We start from the raw sequence: 18,799 nt of genomic DNA, 5'->3' as shown, positions 1-18,799 counted from the left end.
CATTTGTTAAATGAGGCCAATCATGCAGTATCAAATTAAGCCCCAAGCACAACGTACTCCAGGGATGAGTTTAGTCTCAAACTTCTTGAAATTACAAAGCTAATAAGAATCTGTCATTTCTACCATTAATGATGTGAGGAAAATATTTTTTCTTTTGTAATTTGCAAATTCAGCCTCTAAGTGCATGTATATTTATACAATTCCTCCCCCTAAGGAGGCTGCATTAAACAAGGAAAGTCATGGCTCTCTAAAAACTCTCTTTAAAAGATTTCTTAGAAAAAAATACAAAAATCAGCATAACTTAAGCAGCTGCCATTGCAACCACTTCTTGATTACAACCCCATCACACCATCCACATGCCAGACTGCCTAATTTTCACTCCTTCAAAATGAAGATTATGAATATCATGTTATTGCAAATCACCTCCAAATCAAGCATGGTCAGCGTATCCCATGCATGAATCAATTTTCTAGAGAATAAAACATCACTCATCTAAAATCAAAGGCAAAACTCATGCTAACTTCAATGAAGTCAATCTTCAAGACAAAGACTGTGAAGCGTTTCTACACTGAGTACATCTTTATCATCATCAGCGTGATTTATAAAGTTACAGCAATGAGGTACAATAACACACGATACATACGCATACGTCCCTCCTGAACCCACCAAACAATGCCATGTGGATCATCTGGGTTCACCCTTTAAGCTATTGCTATTAACAATATATCTGGTTACATCCTGCTTCTAATGTGTATTTGCCCATCAGGCTAATCTGCCATTACGTCTCAAGAGAGGCCCTGTGACAGAATAATTCAAGGGAAAACTGGAGTATTTCAAAGCAAGGAGGACAAACACGTTTGGAGCAATGAGCAAACTTTGCATGCTCCATTTCTAGAAAGTAAAAGAAGCTCCATTTCTGAAAATCCAAGAATTATCTTAGTAATAGTTTCTAGAAACACTTGCTGAAGAACACATTTCTAGTTCACAGCAAACTACAGAAACTAAACTTCAAAAGTTAAAAGGAGCTTTAACTGGGACAAGAACAGAGATTTCCACTCAAACTAAGCTAGCTTGAACAAATACATAAAAGAGCCATTGTGATCAGTGACAAAAAGTCAGCGGCCTTTCAGATGGATACAAACAAGCTCTGCTACTTCTGGACTGGGATGTCTGGGAGAAGAGAAAACCTGCCCTTGGGAAGCACTCTTCATTTTTCCATTTTCTACATCCCTGAGATTATTTTACGGAGCTGAAGGGATCACCTATCGCTCTCAAGTATTTCTTAAAATTGCTATAGTTTACATTTCTTTCTCTTCCATGATGTGGTACACTTTTTGAAGGAATTCTTTGGGTAGTTACACCTATAGGACACAGTAAAACCCTAGCCTAGCAGGAATAGGAGATAACACATTCAAGAGACTAATGAGGCTAACAGGATCAGATATCTGTCTGGAGACAAAAAACAAAAAATGTTTGCCTGCAGCTAACCCGTGTTTTTTTTTTGTTCCCCCCCACCTGCCTCAATGGATTTCCAAGCCCAGTCCAGAACCAGAGATTCAGAATTATGAACAATTAAAAAAAAAAAATAACTTCCCACACTATGAAGTGTGCAAAATATTTCTATGAGACTTTATAAACACATTCACCCATTCTCTGTGTTATTATAAACCTGACTCGTCTTTCACTGCATACAAGTTTTGCAGTCATAGTGCATATGGAATAAATCTAAATCAAACTGATTAGAATTAGTAATCATTTACACTGATTAAAATCAGCTCAAAAGCTAGTAAAATTCTTCAAAGGACGACAGACCTGTGCTGGGCACAGAAAGCTGTGAGCCTAGGTGTTCATGAGCAGCAAACCATCAAAGGGTCCTACAGCTTCTGCTTTAGAACCAGCAGCTCCTACATCAGTCTCTTAGCTTCATACCTGAGATGCTAAACTGTGGATTACCCAGTGCTTCCTAATATGAAAGTTTCATATCTGCTTTGTAGTGTTACAACAGCAAGTTCCCTTTTACCTGATGTCCCACTTACTCCGCCATCAACAGGTTTGCATAAAAACTCAGTGTTCTCCTCTCAAAATTTAATGTTGGCAGCCTGAAAATAAGTTTTTGACATGGCAGAACCTGCCTGCTCACTACAGGTTTACATCAGTCTGCAGAACTGACTACAAACCTAGACAAAGGTCTGGAAATATTAGTTCTTTTCTGAGCTGCCAGGGTACTGACTATGCAGCCACCAAATTCCAGAGTTAGAAGCATACTGTAAGGTAGCTTAGCAAAATTTACAAGATTTCATTTCTTCTGCTTTGTTCTAATTCAATGCCATACAAAAAAATAATAATAATTAAAAAATAATAATTCAACTATCATATATTATCTACCACTATAAAATGCCTGAACTTTAAATAAATCATGCTATCTGTAGGAAACCTTGCCTTTTTCTACTACCACTTTCTTATCCAAAGAAATTTGCTTTATGATACTGAAGTCTATCACTAGAGTTAGACAGTTATATTGTCACATTACTGTTCAAGGAAAAACCAGTGATACAGGCATTTAGCACGATTTATTAGTAAATCATTGTGTGCGCTGTCTCTGAATTCCTTTTGATATCCAGGTAAAGGAGAACAAGGCAGAAATTCATTAATATTTCTTACTTGACTAAAACAAGCAGATTGTGGCCTAGCAATGTACACTAATATTTGCTTATCTGCACTCTAAGTGCTTTGCTAAATGTTACATCACTTTGTTGAGCACACCTGGGTCTTTTTTACTCCTAGTCAGAGAGGCCTTTAAGCACTAGAAAGATGTATACATTTTAATTAGCATCATTTTCTAAATGTTGACATACAGGATCTCTTAGTCAGAAACAAAGAAACATCCATCGAACTTGGAAAATATTTTTGATGCTCTCTGATACACGAAACAATGTTGCAATACAGGAGCTGTCCTGAAACATACATTTACTAGAATACATACACACAAAATAGGTATGTCAAACATTGAGTAAAACAGAGCAAAAATTGTGGCAGCCCAGAAAACACGGGTCTTAAAAGCTCTAGCTTGTAACCATTTAAAACTTTCTCCTTCCATTGCTTTAATTTTTTTTTTTTCATATTAAAGACCTTACACCTACTACCAGAGATTATTTTGTTCATTTTATTTAAGTCCATGGTTTTCCTGATGTCTTTTGATGCTGAACTCCCAACAATTAGTGGGAGGGAGATGCTGAATCATTACAAAAGTTTGTATGTCCTCCCAGAAAATATGACTGAAACAGCTCGAATACTTCATGAATAAGATTGTGAAGATCATAACAGATAAACACAAAATCTGTTTTTAAAATCTCTAACGTATTTTGTAGTAATTAAAAGTAGGCCATATCAACATTTCACCCCAAAGAACCATTAGCAATGCATGCAATTTCTAATGGGTATTTTTTAAGCTCTCTACAGAAAAAAATCCATCTTCAAGCACCTCCTGTCATCTCCTAATTATTGATTCGTGGCTTATTAGTCAGCAGATTTTCCATCATCACTTAAATAAGGACAAGATGGGAAGCAAAACTTCTAGTCTCAAAATCTCTTCCTTCCCCCAGTATGATCATGTACCATCACGCATCATACATTCAGCAAAGGCTACTCGGTTCTATCATAAATTGTGTTTGATAAAAAACAACCTCCAGAATTAGTGAAATATTTCATGTAATGGACAATGGGTCATTTTAGGACCCAAAGAATAAAACAAGTGAAAATGATGAATTAAATGATTTTTTTTATATGTTCAGACAGGATCCATAATGAGGAGATTTCTTGTATTACTGAATTCTGCATACTGCAGTATCAAAACTCTCAGTTACTAGACCTATCTACAATAAGGGGCCATCTTTTTTCTTTTATTTCTTCTTTAAAATCAAGATCTCTTAAAATAGGAAGCTTTAGATCCCAAATATTTGATTTCATGTGTGTAGGTTAAATGTCTGTGTGTTTTCCCTGCTGAAACAAAGTAATGTGATTTCAGGCTATATAATTTTATAGCAAAGACTGCAAGACGTTTTGAAGATGTCATTGACTGTAATACGGATCAATATTAAATTATCTGCACAGGAAACATTTTCAAAAGATGGTCCATCAAGCTTTCTCATAGGATCATGGATTTCTAGGATCATATTCTAGTAACTACAGTAAGCTATTACAGCTTGTCTCCCTCTTCAATTATTTACAGGTCAAAAAAGCCAAGTGACATTGCTTTATGTATATTCAATGTTATGTACTTGGTTCATAACTTACTAATGCCACAGAAAATCACAAAAGTAAATGCTTCTGAACAAAGACGTTTTTTCATTTGAGAATATTTGTATAGTCATACAGCTGAGTGATGTAAAAGGCTCTCTGTCAGGCACTGTACCTTTCCTAAAAATAATGCATTGAAATATACGTATCCAAACTGACTACTCTGCAGCAGCATCGTTAAATGGCTACATACTCTGCTATCTAGCCTGACGTCAGTTACACATTTAAGAGCTAATTAGTCGCATCAGATCACCTAAAGACCTTCATCTTATTCCTGTCAATTTCTTTATATATGAAAGCGCATTTCAAAGCCTCTTCATTGCTGACTTGTAAGATGTCTCATGACTGTCAAACTGAATTTATTTTTCAGCCAAGCAGTATAAATTACATTTCACGATACAGTAACACAGGGCAAAATAAACAGGAGCCTATCATAGGTGCAGATAAAGAGGGGAAGAGAATTCTTATCCTCTTATTGCCACACAGGCTGGACACTTCACTAGCAAAAAGAAGAAGTAAAATGAAGAAAAAAAGAAAAGAGGAAAACCACACCACAGTTATAACCTCTAAAAAAAAGTTCACACGTTGAAGCCTCATATGGGTCTGTTTTGATTTGTGAGGAGTGACACTGGTGGTTGGAGAGGCTTATGTTAAATGTTCCAGACAGCTGATGCAACCACCTCTGCATCTGCCAGTTTGCAGTATGATGCTTCTAGAGCAGTGGGGCTGGCTGCCCTTACAGACTCAAAGGAGAAAGAAAAAAAAAAAAAAGACAGAGCTGGAGAAGCACCACCACAAGAACTCCCCAGATCAATTTTCCTGCAACCAGCAGCCAAGCGCCTACAGCACCAGCCATCGCCAGCCGGCTCCCTGACCCCTTTTGAAGCCACTTTCCTAAACTGTGCCTGCCACAAGGCTCCGAGCCCCCCGACGACGAGCACCCAGCCGGTGACCGCCGCGGGGCTCGCTGCCACCCGCGGCCCGTCGGGGCGGCCCGGCCCCGGCTCCCAGAGCTTTGGGGCAGCGCTTTAGGGCCCGCCGGGTGAAGTTTGGGGCCCGGCTTGGCAGCGGGCCGGCCGGGGAGGGGGGAGAAGCCGCCGGGAGCGGCGAGGAAGAGGAAGGCGGGAGGAAGGCGAGGGGGCAGCTCGGGGACGCGCAGACAGGAGCGGGGCCGGTTGCAGGGGGGAGCTGCGGGCAGGAAGGGGCTGCGGGCTCTTTCCTGTCCCCGTCCCCCGCCGTAAGGTGACCGCCACCCCCCAGCCCCCGGCCGGCCGCCCGGGAGCGGGGCCAGCCGCCGCGCCGTGCCCTACCTTCGCCTGCAGATACTGGGGGTAGTAGTAGGTGGTGTACTGGGGGTACATCTGCTGTTTCCACACTTTGCCCATGAAGCTGGAAATGTAGCCTGCAGCGCAGGGACGGGGGGGCACTTTGGGGGGCTCCAGCCGCCTCTCCGTCTCTCTCCTCCCTGGCGGCGGCGGCGGCTGCTGCTGCTGCTCCTCGGCCGAGCCCAGACCTTCCTCCTCCTCCTCCTCCGCCCAAAAGCCGCAGCGGAGCGGGCAGCGGGGGGCAGGCGCTCTCCCTGCTCTCCCTCCGGCCCCGGGAGTCGCTGCCAAGTCCCCGCCCGGCCGGGGCCGAGCAGCGGCGGGCCGGCTGGCGGAGCGGCGGCGGTGCCAGGCGGCGGGGCAGGGCTGGCGGCGGCGGGGAGGGAGGGGACGGGGAAAGGAGGGGAAGGAGGGGTCGAGGGGCGGCGCTTGGCCCCGCTCGGCGCCCGCCGGGGGAGCCCCGGGCCCGGCCGGGGCAGGGGGGGGCCGCCCGGGAGCCGGGCCGGGCCGTGGCAGGGAGCTGAGGGGGGCTCCGGCTGCTGGGGAGGGCGCGGTGGTCGCAGCCGGCGCGGCTCTGACCTAATTAGCCGGGGGCTTTGTTAGCGCCGCGGCTCTTTGTGCGGCTCGGCGGAGAGTGGGAGGCGATTTGGGAAAAGTACGGCTGGCCTCGGGTCTGCCTGGCAGCGGAGGGTCCGTTTATCTGCCGGCAGCAGGAGGGACTGCAGTGCTAAAATCAGTTTAAGGAACAGCAGCCGCAAGAGCAGACCGAGTGCTCCGTCTGGTCCACGGCGCGTCCCCGCGTTTGTACTTTTGCCAGCTGTGCTGAGTACGCCTCCTTCTCCAACGGGAAAAAAAATCCTCCCGTAGTCAATAAGAGTTACAATTCTTTCACTTGGATTTTCTCTCTGCAAGATAATTTCCCAAACATCAGAGGCAGGGACCAGCAGCACACCGCAATCTGCCGTTACTTGTAATACAGACATTTGGCCCAGTGCGCTTACCTCTGACAAGCGTGGCTCTTTGCTACCCGAAGATAAACCGAGCCTCAGAATATCAAGCAGATGCCATTTCTTTGTCACATTAATCACAGTCATTTTTGTCTCGCTGCACTGTTTTATTAATAAAACATCCATGCCAGTTCACCAAAACTGCAGAGTGTATTAGCATTAACCAAGCTAAATGCGGCAATAGCGGAAAGGAGGATTTAGAAACTTAGGGATTTGTGCATCCCAGTGCAATAGCAAAGGCAGCGTTTCTGCAGCCATGAATCCCTGGTGCAGGCTGAGCAATGACAGGGAGCTGCAGATCCTCATCCAGGTGACATCGCAGCTCACCTGGCTAGCCATTAAGATCTCATTACAGTTTTTTTCCAGGGAGGAAATGTGTATATCCTTTATAGGCCACACAGATTAAAAGACTACCTGCGTCTTTAGGGGAGGGCTTTTTCTCCAAGAAAGCTGCATGGGAGGTTTGGGGTTTGTTTCTTGTTTGCCTGGTCGTTTTAGGTCAACAAATGACTGGAATAACTATGAAAAGAAGGGCGAGCACCAAAAAGGCTAAGAGATGGTAATCTTTTTGTGTCCACTGCAGTAACTTCCTGTGGGAGGGACAGAGATTAAAGCTGGGGAAAAGTTGAGCAAAAGAGAAATACCACATAGGTGGGAGGGTTGAGAATGTGTATCTGCAAAAGCTGAAATGGCCATGGCCAAAATCAGCTGCCTTCAGTTGGCTGTACTGGCGTTTACACAGTGGAAAAAGCTTACAAGCTGCAATTATATCTGAAGAATGCAAAGTAATATGGCTCCGGGGCAGTGCATGGTCAGAGGACAGTAGAAATGAAGTTTCACAGCTTCATGGGGAAATATGTTGCCACAGCCCAGATACGTGATGAGATTGTTATAGATTGCTTTAGGAACTGCCAAGTTGTGGTCTGGAGTTCTTGGTTGAACTACAAAGAATGTGATGCTGGCCTCTCTTGAGCTGACAGGTTACGGGTGCTAGTACACTTAGTTTCTTTCTGAGAAAAACAGAACAAGCAAGAAGAAGAAATAAAGACCAGTAGTTGATGGATTGACTTTGTGGGTATTTTCCTTGAGGAGAAGGAAAGAGTATGAAAGAGATTTGAAAGAAAACATGCATTGTACTAAAAATGGCTAGGAATAGAAGAGTGTTTTCCTAGAATCCAACTTCATATAAACAACTGCAGTTGTTATAAGGATGTTGTGCAATCATGAATGGGGAGAGAAGCATCCAGAAAAAAAAAAAAAAAAAAAAACCTCTAGGAAATGAAGAGAGGGGGAAAATGCAGCCTATATCGTTCCAGCATTTACAACTGCAACAGTCTCCAGCTTAATTGTGTCAAGTTACTGAGAAGGGCTGATGGCTGCCAGTGAGAAGAGCAGCAATGCACTCTGCCACAACGGCTCCCGAAAGTGATGAAAGAAGAAATCTGGCTAAGAGAGTATTTGATTACAACTGCAACAGCTAAAGCTGAGCTCCAAGTTCCTTCCCAGTCACTCCGTGTAGGGACTTAGTACATTCCCAAACTGAGTCTTTTGCTCTAAAGTTTAATCTCATTCCCAAACATGATCTGTTAATGTAAGAGTGAAGCCAGTTTGGTTACATCTTTTTTCAACCAGAGTATTTTCTTTTCCAAGTTCCACTTCCATTGAAGTATCTGCTTTGATTCATTTTGCTAAGCTGATATTAAAGCTGGTCAAAATTGATAGTTTAATATTTATCACTGTAAATTTAAAAATTAAGCCCACAACTTAATTATTACAAACTTTTATGGCACAGTGATCCCACTGACAGTTAATGAGACTATGCAAATGATGCTCAGTTTTTATTAAAATGAGGATAGAAAATATAATTATTGGAATCATTTACATGAGCCTCAGTTACAGTTATTTTATGCCATTTTTTAAATGGTATTGAAAATGTTTACTGTATTATGAAGGGAACAGTGAAGAATTCTCAGGCAAAACAATCTTAATTTGGTATTGCTCAGAGCAGTCTCTGCTTGTACCTTATTAATACATTGATTATTCAGTCAACCCAGTGATAGGAATGCAAGCTGTGTGACACAGACAGGATGCAATTGCAGTAGAAACTTAAAACCAAGTGGCTAATTTCTTAACTTTTTATACTGGTGGTAATGTTTGCCTTTAATTGCTTATTCTGTGTTCATAGCAAGGGCAAACAAACACTTTTAAATTAAAACTGCTTACACTGTCTGGCAGTACTAACTCTTGCCTTCGTAATCAAATGCTCACAGGGTAAAAAATGCTTCCCTCATTTACACACTACACAAAGTGTAGAATTAAGAAGGAAAGTAAACACTGAAGAAGGCTAGCAGATAACCAGTAGGACAACAAAAAGAGTTCTTTTGGGTTAAAAACTGCCTTCCTACAGACCACACCAACACAAATGTACTGTGGCTTTGTCAATGTTAGGGAAAACAGTAATCCATGATTTTGACCATGCCAGATTTCACTATCGATGGGACAATATTGGTGGTTGGTTGTTTGTTTGTTTGTTTGTTTTTTTCATATTTTTTCCTTATCATAGCAATGGCCTAATCCGTCTGGTCTGGATGGATTAAAATATGATGAAAACACAGTTGGGCTGTTGCTGCTCAAGTCTGAGAAGTGCTCTACGTGCTGCTGTGTCAGAGGAGTTTTAGAGCAGCTTGGTTAAAGCCAATCAATTGTTATCCACTGACTCTAAGGGTATTGGATGAGAAATCCCATTTAAGCTTTGCAGATTACTTTAGACATTAGGAATTCTACCCTAAGGCAGAAAAAGTCAAATGCAATGCAGAATAGAAGTGAAATATATTTAATCCACCTCACTCCAGGAACTACGTGAACTGATGTACTCTGCACCAATTTAGGTCTTCACACTAGTTTAGGCTGAAAGAGACAGGCATGTTTATGCTGAAATCGTTATTACTTTGACACAGTCAGGAATATTTGAACAAGGATTTATTTTCTGGTCAAGATACCAGCTCGAGTCTTGGGAGATCTTTGTCTGTTACCAGATCTACCACAGAATGTGTGTGAGAGGGTGAGCAAGTCACTCAATTACCCTGTGCCTTACTTCCCCAGTTTGCAAACTGTGTCAAACATTCACCCTCTTCTATTCTATGTCTGCTTTGTACAGTCCAGCTGCAGGCAATGGGAGGCTCAGGAATAATTTGCTTGGAATCTGCCTAGTGCCCTCCCATAAAGGTAGCACAGAAAATAGAAGCAATGGCAGCGCAGCATCAGTGGATTCAGAGAAGGCAGGTGCCAAGTCCTAATTCACAAACACACACACACACATATAACAAACCAAAGATCTGTTTAATGCCAACGAGTGGTGAATGAGGGCTCCAGAAATGCAGCTAAATTTGAGCTCTCAACCAATAACCTCTTTGCTTTTCCCCTCACCCCCAACACACGCTGTTCCAATTACTTGCAAAATCTCCTTGTTGTAATGCCACCCTTAGCCCCATCATATGGCCTTGACTGCTTTGCAACACAAATGAAAGCCTCTTCAATTCAGGTCGCAGTAGGCCACACTCTTAAGCACAAAGGCTAAATAAACGACCATTGTTAATGGGCCACCAAGATGAAAAGCACTTGATTGTTTCCATCAATTAAATCAACTCTCTAGACTTAGTGCCTATTAACTCTTTCAGCAAATTCTTAAATATTTATTTCAGTAGAGTGGCTACGATTCTGTATTTTTACAGTAGCTCCCATGGTTTAACGACGTTTCACTGAAACACCGCTGAATGTGGTGTGCCCTTGTTTATCCTTACAGCTGAGCCCTGTACTGCACAAGGTCAGCTGCTCCTGACAGCTGCAGCCGGTGCAGTTTGGTTTTATAAAACATACAAGGCCAGGCACTATTCTAAGGTTGCTAAAATGAAGTATTTAGCAGGCACTAACATATCGGTATTTAACATACTTTCAGGTTTTTCATGAAGTTTCATGTACATCAGGCAGTGCTCCCATTATCAGCAATGGATGACAACAAAGGATGCAGCTGGACTGCTCATGAAATCGTGGCTGTGTTTGCAGCTAAACGTATCACCATGAGTTCAGTTACACTGATTGCCAGCAGTAACCTTTTCTTCATGTTTACATAGGTCTGAGAGAATCCTTTCTCATATAAGCAATACATATTCTGATTTTTTTTTTCCTGTATTCTGGTTTACTTCAACCTAAATGCCTAGCTAATAAAGATGATTGCATAATACCAGCAATTGTTTGTTGTTGTGGTTTTTTTTGGTTGTTGTTGTTTTGTTTTTCCAGTATTCTTCGTAAAACCTATAAACTACTTCTTGTTGGTCCACCTCTATATAGCTATTCACTACATGTACTTTTTATTTAAATTACCTTCTCACTGACAGCAAAAATTAGCTGTACCGTAGGAGTATGTACATCATAGGTGGAGGTAGTTAAAAATCCAACTTATTTCATACATTATTTATGAGAAAATTCCATTCCCTGCCGTTCCTAACCAGCCTGGAGTCTCTCTAGCAATACTGTCTTCACTGTGCAAGCAGATGAACAAGGAAGAGAATAATCGTGCCTCTACAAAAAGCTGACCAGCAATGATTCCTTCATAATGAGGTTCCCTTTCAGTTTCCTCAGTTTCATGGCAGTGTTTGCAATTCTTTTGCATTCTCTAAGAGCAGACGGGAAAGACACCAAGGCCAGCCTGCTTTGGGTGCAACAGAATAGGAATTCCTATGGGTATCTCTCTACCAGCTTGACCAACCAGTGGCAGTTGGTCCTGATTGAATTCAAACTATTGATTTTAAATATTTTTGGATAATTCAGAACTTTTATTTTCTCTCTCACAAACAGAAATGGAAGTTCAATAAGCATAGATAACTGACATCTTATTTCTTGAGACTTTAGGAACATTTTGCACTGTCTTGAGGTATATCTTAGCAAGTTGTGAATAAAAGGTCGAGGATACGTCCTTCAGGCTTCTATTCTAAAATCTCGTTACACTTTCTTATTTCTGGAATAAAACTATTCCCAAGTATGAAATGCAAGCCTTCCAATCCAAATGCAATTGTATTTTAGACAAATTCTGCAGCTATGTGATATCCAACAACTCTTTCTGATGTCTCAGACACCACCTATTCCTTCCATCACCCTTCCAATACCTTCACCTGTCCCTCACCCTCTGCTCAGAGAGGGCTGTACATACAGACCAGATGATTTTGCTCAAGCACTTGCTGGCCAGCTAGCCCAGGCTGACCTCCACTTGGTGGGCTCCCAGGCAGAACAGCAGCTTCCTCACCTTTTCTCACCTACTGATTTTCATGAAGCTTTTCAGGCCATCCTATCTATGACTGTCTCCACTCCACTATCACCTTTGACTGAAATTGCCCAAAGGCTTCAAAAGTTCCAACAGGGTAAGGGATGAAGAAGGAGATGTTGAGCAGACAAAACAATTACATGAGCCTTCTTTCCTTAATAAAGCAGGTTAAGTCAAAGAGAGGAAGTTCTGTAACCTGTTCAGATATCGAATTCAACACTTTTCATGTCTTAAATTTGTAATTTAATAACACCAGAGAATAAGGCATTTTAATACATTTTAATAATCCTTTGCCATACAACCCATCCCCCTAAACTCTATGTACCTCAACAGATCCGTCCATGCTATTTTTACTCGTTTTTTTTTTCACACTAAGAAAATGCCTTTCTCACAAAAGGACCACAGCACATTGCCATTTTGAATTAGCTCATGTATCTGAGCTTCATTCATATTTTATCATGTTTAGCTTTATCACAAGCTATTTCTAGACGCTGAACACTCAGACCAAGGTACATGCAAATTAATGCTTACAGTGAAATATTTCTTCAGAGCTAATAGGTGTTGTGTCTCTACCACATAATTAATAAAAAAGACATTGAAGTGTCATCACCCTTGATCTGCTGTAAAATGGAAGCTTCCTCCTTGGCTTTGAATCCCCTTCTGTCTTCTCACAGTCTTCTAGATGAAATGCCAGATGCTCAGCAGAGTCACGGTGGGTGATTCATTCTTGCTGATGACCCTGCTGTGGAAGCCCCAGAATTCCCTGCTAAAATAGTTCTCAAGTGATGCAGCACTGACAAAGCTGAGTTGTGCAACTTCATTTATTTTTCTGTGTTCGGCGCAGACAGTAAAGCTCACGCTTTTGTGCTAGAGATCAGATTCTTGTTTTACTTCGGTTCTTCTCTTCCTTAGGATTTCACGTGTCAGAAACATTCTGCTATCAAACAATTATTTCAGATATATGCTAGAGTATAATGGATATGCTAAAAGATCTTAGCATTAAAAATTCTTTCCAGATCTTGTGTTTCACAACAAGGCTTTATAAACCAATGTGTATTTATTTTGCTGGAAAGTTACCCAAATAAAGATATTGCATTTCCATTTCTGGTCTCTGGGGCTTTAATCCACTGAGAAACCTAAGAATGTACTCACTGATCGTGGGATAATATTCCTGTCAGATGCTAGCAATATTTATTGCGTCATTTTATGAGTTTTGATTCATTTTTGTATAAATTGATGCACTTTTGCTTCCATTTTCACTAGGGGAGGCACAAAGGCATCAAACCACCAAAAATATGCTCCTAGGGGACCTAAAAACACTGTAAATAAACAAGCCAAAGCCTGAGCTGTAATCAACACATCTCTAGCAATGAAGAATGTTCATCAGTTTTTCCTCAGAGGACTTAGACACTAGCAAGTGTTTTCAAACCCTAGCAATCATCTTTAGGATTTATGGCTTGGGATTTTCATATTTTTATAACGTCTGGTTTAAAATGCTGGGAATTCATGCTAGGAATGCACAAAGTTTTCTAGGTTTTAGTTTATTATAATTTGGAGTCTATTTACAGCCCAGAACTCCTCTGCATAACCCAAAGAGCCTGTGACAACCAGGGGTGAGCTGCACAGCTCGGGCCAGAAGCGTGTCGACCTGCTGTAAGCAACATGGGAAGCTCTGGCTGAGGGCAAAAGGCATAGGGCACACCAGGCTGCTGTGGGGTGCTGCAGGCTCCCAGGGGACCCATCCCACCTGGGGACCCATCCCACCCCTCTCAGCAGAGCTCCTGGACCTGGGTGCTTCTCCTGGCTCATTTGCAACCGCGTTGTTTAGTGCTGTCTGAAAGCCCGTCCAGATTTTGGCCTTTCCACTGATCACCATGACTGTGGTTGGATTAATAATGAGTTAGAACCCATTACAACCGCAACTCTGCATGCTGATTGAAGTTCAATGTGTTCCTTTTTTTTTCCCTTGGCTGTATTTAAAAAGAAAAATAAGGCATGCCATGTTGAAAAGTAACTGACATATTTGATCCTATTCAGCCCTTTCACCTTTCCATATTTTTCTTTCATATTTTTCTGTTTTAATCACTGTCACCGAATGGCACAAATGTTAGATGGTTTTTGATTCCCAATTTTCTGACAAGCTCTGGATGTATTCACTATCAGTCAGGCATTCAGAATGCCCACAAAAAAAAAAAAAAAAAAAAAAAAAAAAAAAAAAAAAAGTAAGATTAAACTGTGACAACAAATAAGCAAACAAAAAAGGAGTAATAAAAATAAATGAATCATCTTTAATAATATATTTGCATAAATATTGAACAGAACTAATGTAAATTCACCAGATTTCTTACAATACATACATGCAAGCTTTTGAACAGGGATGTAACTCTTTAGTATTGTGTACAAATTCTTCTTACTGGTCAAAAAAAAAGCTTTTGTAAATATACATGTAGATTTGAAAATCAGTAGATAGGCTTCTTCATTCTTTCTATTTCTTCTTTTGGGATTCCTAAAAGGCGTTTTTTGTTTATTTCCACTTATAGTACATCCTTAGCAAGATATAGTAAGATATATATTAATTTCTGAATGATATACCAGAGGGCAAAGATACTCCTAAAAGAGCACATCTCAATACAGAGTCTTTTTGCAAGATGCACTTATGTACTGATTTGGCTGGGAGCATGTGATTGCATCTATGTGTGCATAGGTATTCTTGGAGGAGTAGACATGGATTTCTTCAGCTCAGACTGGGGTCTGCTCCAAGACCACAGGTCTGAAAGGCCTCCAGACAAGGAGGAGCCTTTCTCTAAGAGGGAGTGGAGTTAAAATTACAAGGGATTATGAATTCACATGAAGAATATTGTTATTTGATTTCATGTTGGAGCTCAGTTTCCTCAGTTTATCAAAGGGAAAGATAAGACATGGTTTCCCTCACAGTTCCCTGCCCAGCTGTTCACAGACAAGATCTTGATGATGCCCATTCTTCCGTCTACCATGCAACTGTGGCGCGATTCAAATCCAGAAGTCAATTTTTATGGCTCATTTTTTCCTCCATTTTGTATACTCAGGAAACTGAGAACATTGCTTGGGAAGGATCACATCTTCTCATGAAAAACGTGTATTTTATTGCTAAGAAGTAAACATTACACATCTTTTGACACTGGTAGGTTGTCTGGGTTTGGCTGTGTTGTAATGATCCAGTTCTTATGAATAGCCCTTTTCATGGTGAGATAGTCATCCAATTATTTTTACTTTTACAACTGTGTACGTGCTTCTGTCCCTGCTGCTTTTTGTCTCTGCACCCCTGACCCTTTTTCTCAACTCCAATCCTATTAGGCTAGTTTTAATCCTTGAAGAATCAGAGGGATGGGTTCACCTATACTAGTTGTTGTCTTAAAGGCACAGCTAAGGCACCACTTTAATTTCATATAGAAAAAATTCTTAATCAGACTTATGAAGAGTTTCCTCTTTACCAGTAAAGAAGAAAATGATGTAGTAGACTTGAGATTCCATCCCTCTGGGAACAGACTGGCTACCAAGAAGAAAGAGCACAGAATCTGAGCAAACTGCAGGCTTCTAATTTATGCACCTAGCCCACACAGGATGGAAGAAGTTACTTTCTTTCCTCCCTGTCACTTTGCTATTATATTCTCATGTGTTGTTGTAATGACTCCCTCTTCCAGGATGAAAACCTTCAGACTCTTGTGCTCTTGGCTCTGGAGTTTGGTTTCTGATTGTTACAGATGAATATTTTTTTTCACTTGTAGGTTTGACAGCTATTAATCCTTGCTCTCTCTCTCTCTTTTTTTTTTTTTTTTTTTTTTTCCCCTTGAACATGCTCACAAATGCACCTAAATAAGACTCCCAAAAAGAACTTATTTTTTATAAAAATAAGTTGCAATATCTGTTCTTAGGTTGTGTAATGAGCTCACTATCCTATCTTGCCTCTGATTAACATGCACAGGTAAAAAATACCTCTGCTCTAAAATACTGGATATTCCCACATTTTTTATATCATATAACTCCATCAGACCTATATCAGAATGAGAGTCTTGTAAGTCTTGCTGAAAGATGCTGGTATTCAGCACTTGTATTCACAGTAATCATTTGCTGTGGACTTCCAAATTCTCCCAACCCATTTCTTCCCTGAAAGAAATAACCTGGGATGTCTGTTGCTTTCTTACACCACACACTCACACTCACAGCAACTGAAGACATTGTGTTGCACGTTGCTTATATATAAACTATAGAAATGAGGGAAGCACACAGTTGCTTTTCCTTCCAACCCATCATGTTAGACAATTCTCTTCTTCTACACTTGCGAAAGATTCACAACAGTGCCTGGTCCTATCTGGCTTGCCATCAATCACACCATAAAGAATTAGTGAGCTAAGCTGAAAACTGTGTGACTTCCTGAGATGGTTTTTCCATGACATGAATTGGGATACATTGAACAAACAGTGCAAAGAATCGTTTGGTTGTCTCTTTGAAAGAATAAGTAAGCACAGAACTTAAATCTTCAAGGATAGCCAACAATTCAAAAGGACAAAGTGGCGTTGTCTTAGGCACTGTGCTAATGGCAGGCAAACATCAAAAAAATGGCCAGTTCACATTAGCATCCAGAAAGTTCAAGAGTGCTGTTGAACAGTTTTGGACTATGAAGCTTGTGAAATTTATGTATTCTTTTGAGCATTTCCTGGATTTGGTAAGGCAGGAAGTATTGCATAAACAACCTTTATCATGGCATCTTGGTGCTTCCAGTTCCAGTGCCAGCAAAAACCAAGAAGTCCCAGGAAATCATAAGTGCAAACAAACACAGGAGAGAAAATGTTGGTAGTATCTGAATACAAAGCAGATGTTAATTTCTGGTGTTTTTTAAAAAATTTAAACAAAACAAGTCTATGCTCAACTAGTGGCATTTCCCCTTAATTTCAACAGTAGTGTGTATTAAACTGTTAAAGTGGAGAGATTTACTTTGCATGGAAATATTTTAGCAGAAATCATGCAACAGATGTACAACCTTAGTGAAAAAAAAAAAAATATATATATATATAAAAAAAAAATATATATATATATATATATTTTTTAAGACATACATTAAGAAAAATAGGTAGGGTATGATAATAATGAGGAACCAATTGATCTCCCAGCTAAGTCATCATTATTTGTTATATGCAGTTGATGCTTTGTATAAGATGTTTAATTTCTATCTCCTGAAGGCTTAAACTTCAGACTATCACAGGCATCGATCAGATGGGATAAAGAGGGAAACTAAAATAAAGGAACAATAGAGAAAACCAAGCTACATATATTCCATGTAATATCCTTTTAAAATGAATGTGAATGCCTTGATTATGGTGGGGATTTTTTTGAGCAAAATGAATACCTCCATCTGATCATGAGGGAAGTCCATGGACAGAGGGGTAAAATGCTGACTCTGTGGTGTGCTTTCTGTCAACAAAGAAAGATTCCCAGGGATCTTCCGAGGAGCAAGTAAAGAGGGGATAGAATGAAAGGGCTTTCATTCTCCATATCATTATCCTGGCCATCCTACCTAGAATTTCTAGCATAATTTAATGATAATCTATAAGAAGTAATTATAATGATTCATCTACCACAATAGGAATCTTTCTGAACAAGGGCAATGCCTCTACACTCTCAAGGATAAAGAGAATTTCTGTTAAACCTAAGATACATTACTTTCTTTTTAGCTTGTAACAGCTCTTCAATGATGAAGAACCTTACAGCTGCCTGGTGCAGACCTCTCTTCAGAGCTATAGAGGGCCCTTTTAGCAGCATGTGAGCATGCAGTGCTGAAAAGTACCTGGCTTTGACTTTGATTGAAAGCAAAATCCCAAGTAACTCAAAGCTAGTGTGTCTGTGTCAGAACATGTAAGATAAATGACAATAAATGACACAGAGGGTGTAAATCTATTACAGCTCCTCTGCCTCTTTGTTCAAGCTGTAAAATACTTGTTCTGTCTGTTTTAGCTGTCCTCAACTCACTTCCTTCTACTAACAGCTTCCAGAGCATCTCTCAGAAAATGTTCAGAGACAATTTCATTTGCAGAGCACTTCCTGAAGGCCCTGGAGCAGAGTAATCATACACCACACTATGGAAATAAATACACATAATGCTTCCATACATGAGAGAGATCCAAACATTAATTAATTAATTTGTAGGAAGAATTCAAGTGATGAGGTCCAAAGGAATTTTTACATAGTCACCTCTAGATATAAAAAAATGGCAAATCTGTCTTCCTGCAAATAGGAGGCATCTGAAAGTGGTGAGAAAAAAAAAAAAAAAGAAAAAAAAAAGAAAAAAAAAAAAAGACAAAATAGAGAAAATCTTCAAAGCAAAGTTATGGCATATACATGTATTGGAACAAAATCCAAATCAAATTCAAAGTGTCTCACAAACAACCCAACTAATGAAGCCTGACTTCCTCTGCATTTGTGCCCTGGTAGCCTCCTCCCCAGGTACCCAGCTCCATATCCCTCGTGACTGCACAAGCAGCATAATGAAGTCCATCCCCACTGTGTTCCCAGCCATTCTTCTTTCCCGACATTATCTCCACAGTGCTCCTCTGACTCTGACTACTGTCTCAGCAAGTGGTATTCACTGTTTTTTCATCAAGAAAGTGCTTACTGACCAGCCCATGTCTGCCTGCCAACTGCCTAGTGGCAGGCTGAACAGGACTGCTCACTGCTGAGCTCATCCTGCCGCCTCTCCTTCCCTGGGGGCACAGATCCCTGTCTCTTTCCTGCTTCCCTTTCTATTCATCTGAGTCTCACAAAACCTGTTTGGGAATTTGACCAATGGGATTTCTGCCTTTCTCCCTAACTTCAAGCCATCTTCG

General features: G+C 40.8%; 1 protein-coding gene across 5 annotated transcripts in view; it reads right to left on the bottom strand.

The window, feature by feature from the left end:
* RBMS1 (RNA binding motif single stranded interacting protein 1) overlaps positions 1-5,975 on the bottom strand; it is a 148,754-nt gene extending 142,779 nt beyond the window's left edge. For 3 of the 5 annotated variants that reach the window (XM_082763152.1, XM_082763153.1, XM_082763154.1), the window contains exon 1: positions 5,607-5,817. In XM_082763152.1, the coding sequence (XP_082619278.1) occupies positions 5,607-5,681 (75 nt within the window). In that variant the 5' untranslated portion in view covers positions 5,682-5,817. Of the gene's footprint in view, positions 1-5,606 lie in introns of all 5 variants that reach the window. The other 2 variants (XM_082763155.1, XM_082763156.1) reach the window with 1 other exon arrangement.
* Between the last annotated feature and the right edge of the window lie 12,824 nt (positions 5,976-18,799).

This window comes from Aythya marila, assembly GCF_965140915.1.
Source record: "Aythya marila genome assembly, chromosome: 6".
Taxonomy (NCBI): Eukaryota; Metazoa; Chordata; class Aves; order Anseriformes; family Anatidae; genus Aythya; species Aythya marila.
This window is presented reverse-complemented; position numbering and strand designations above follow the sequence as displayed.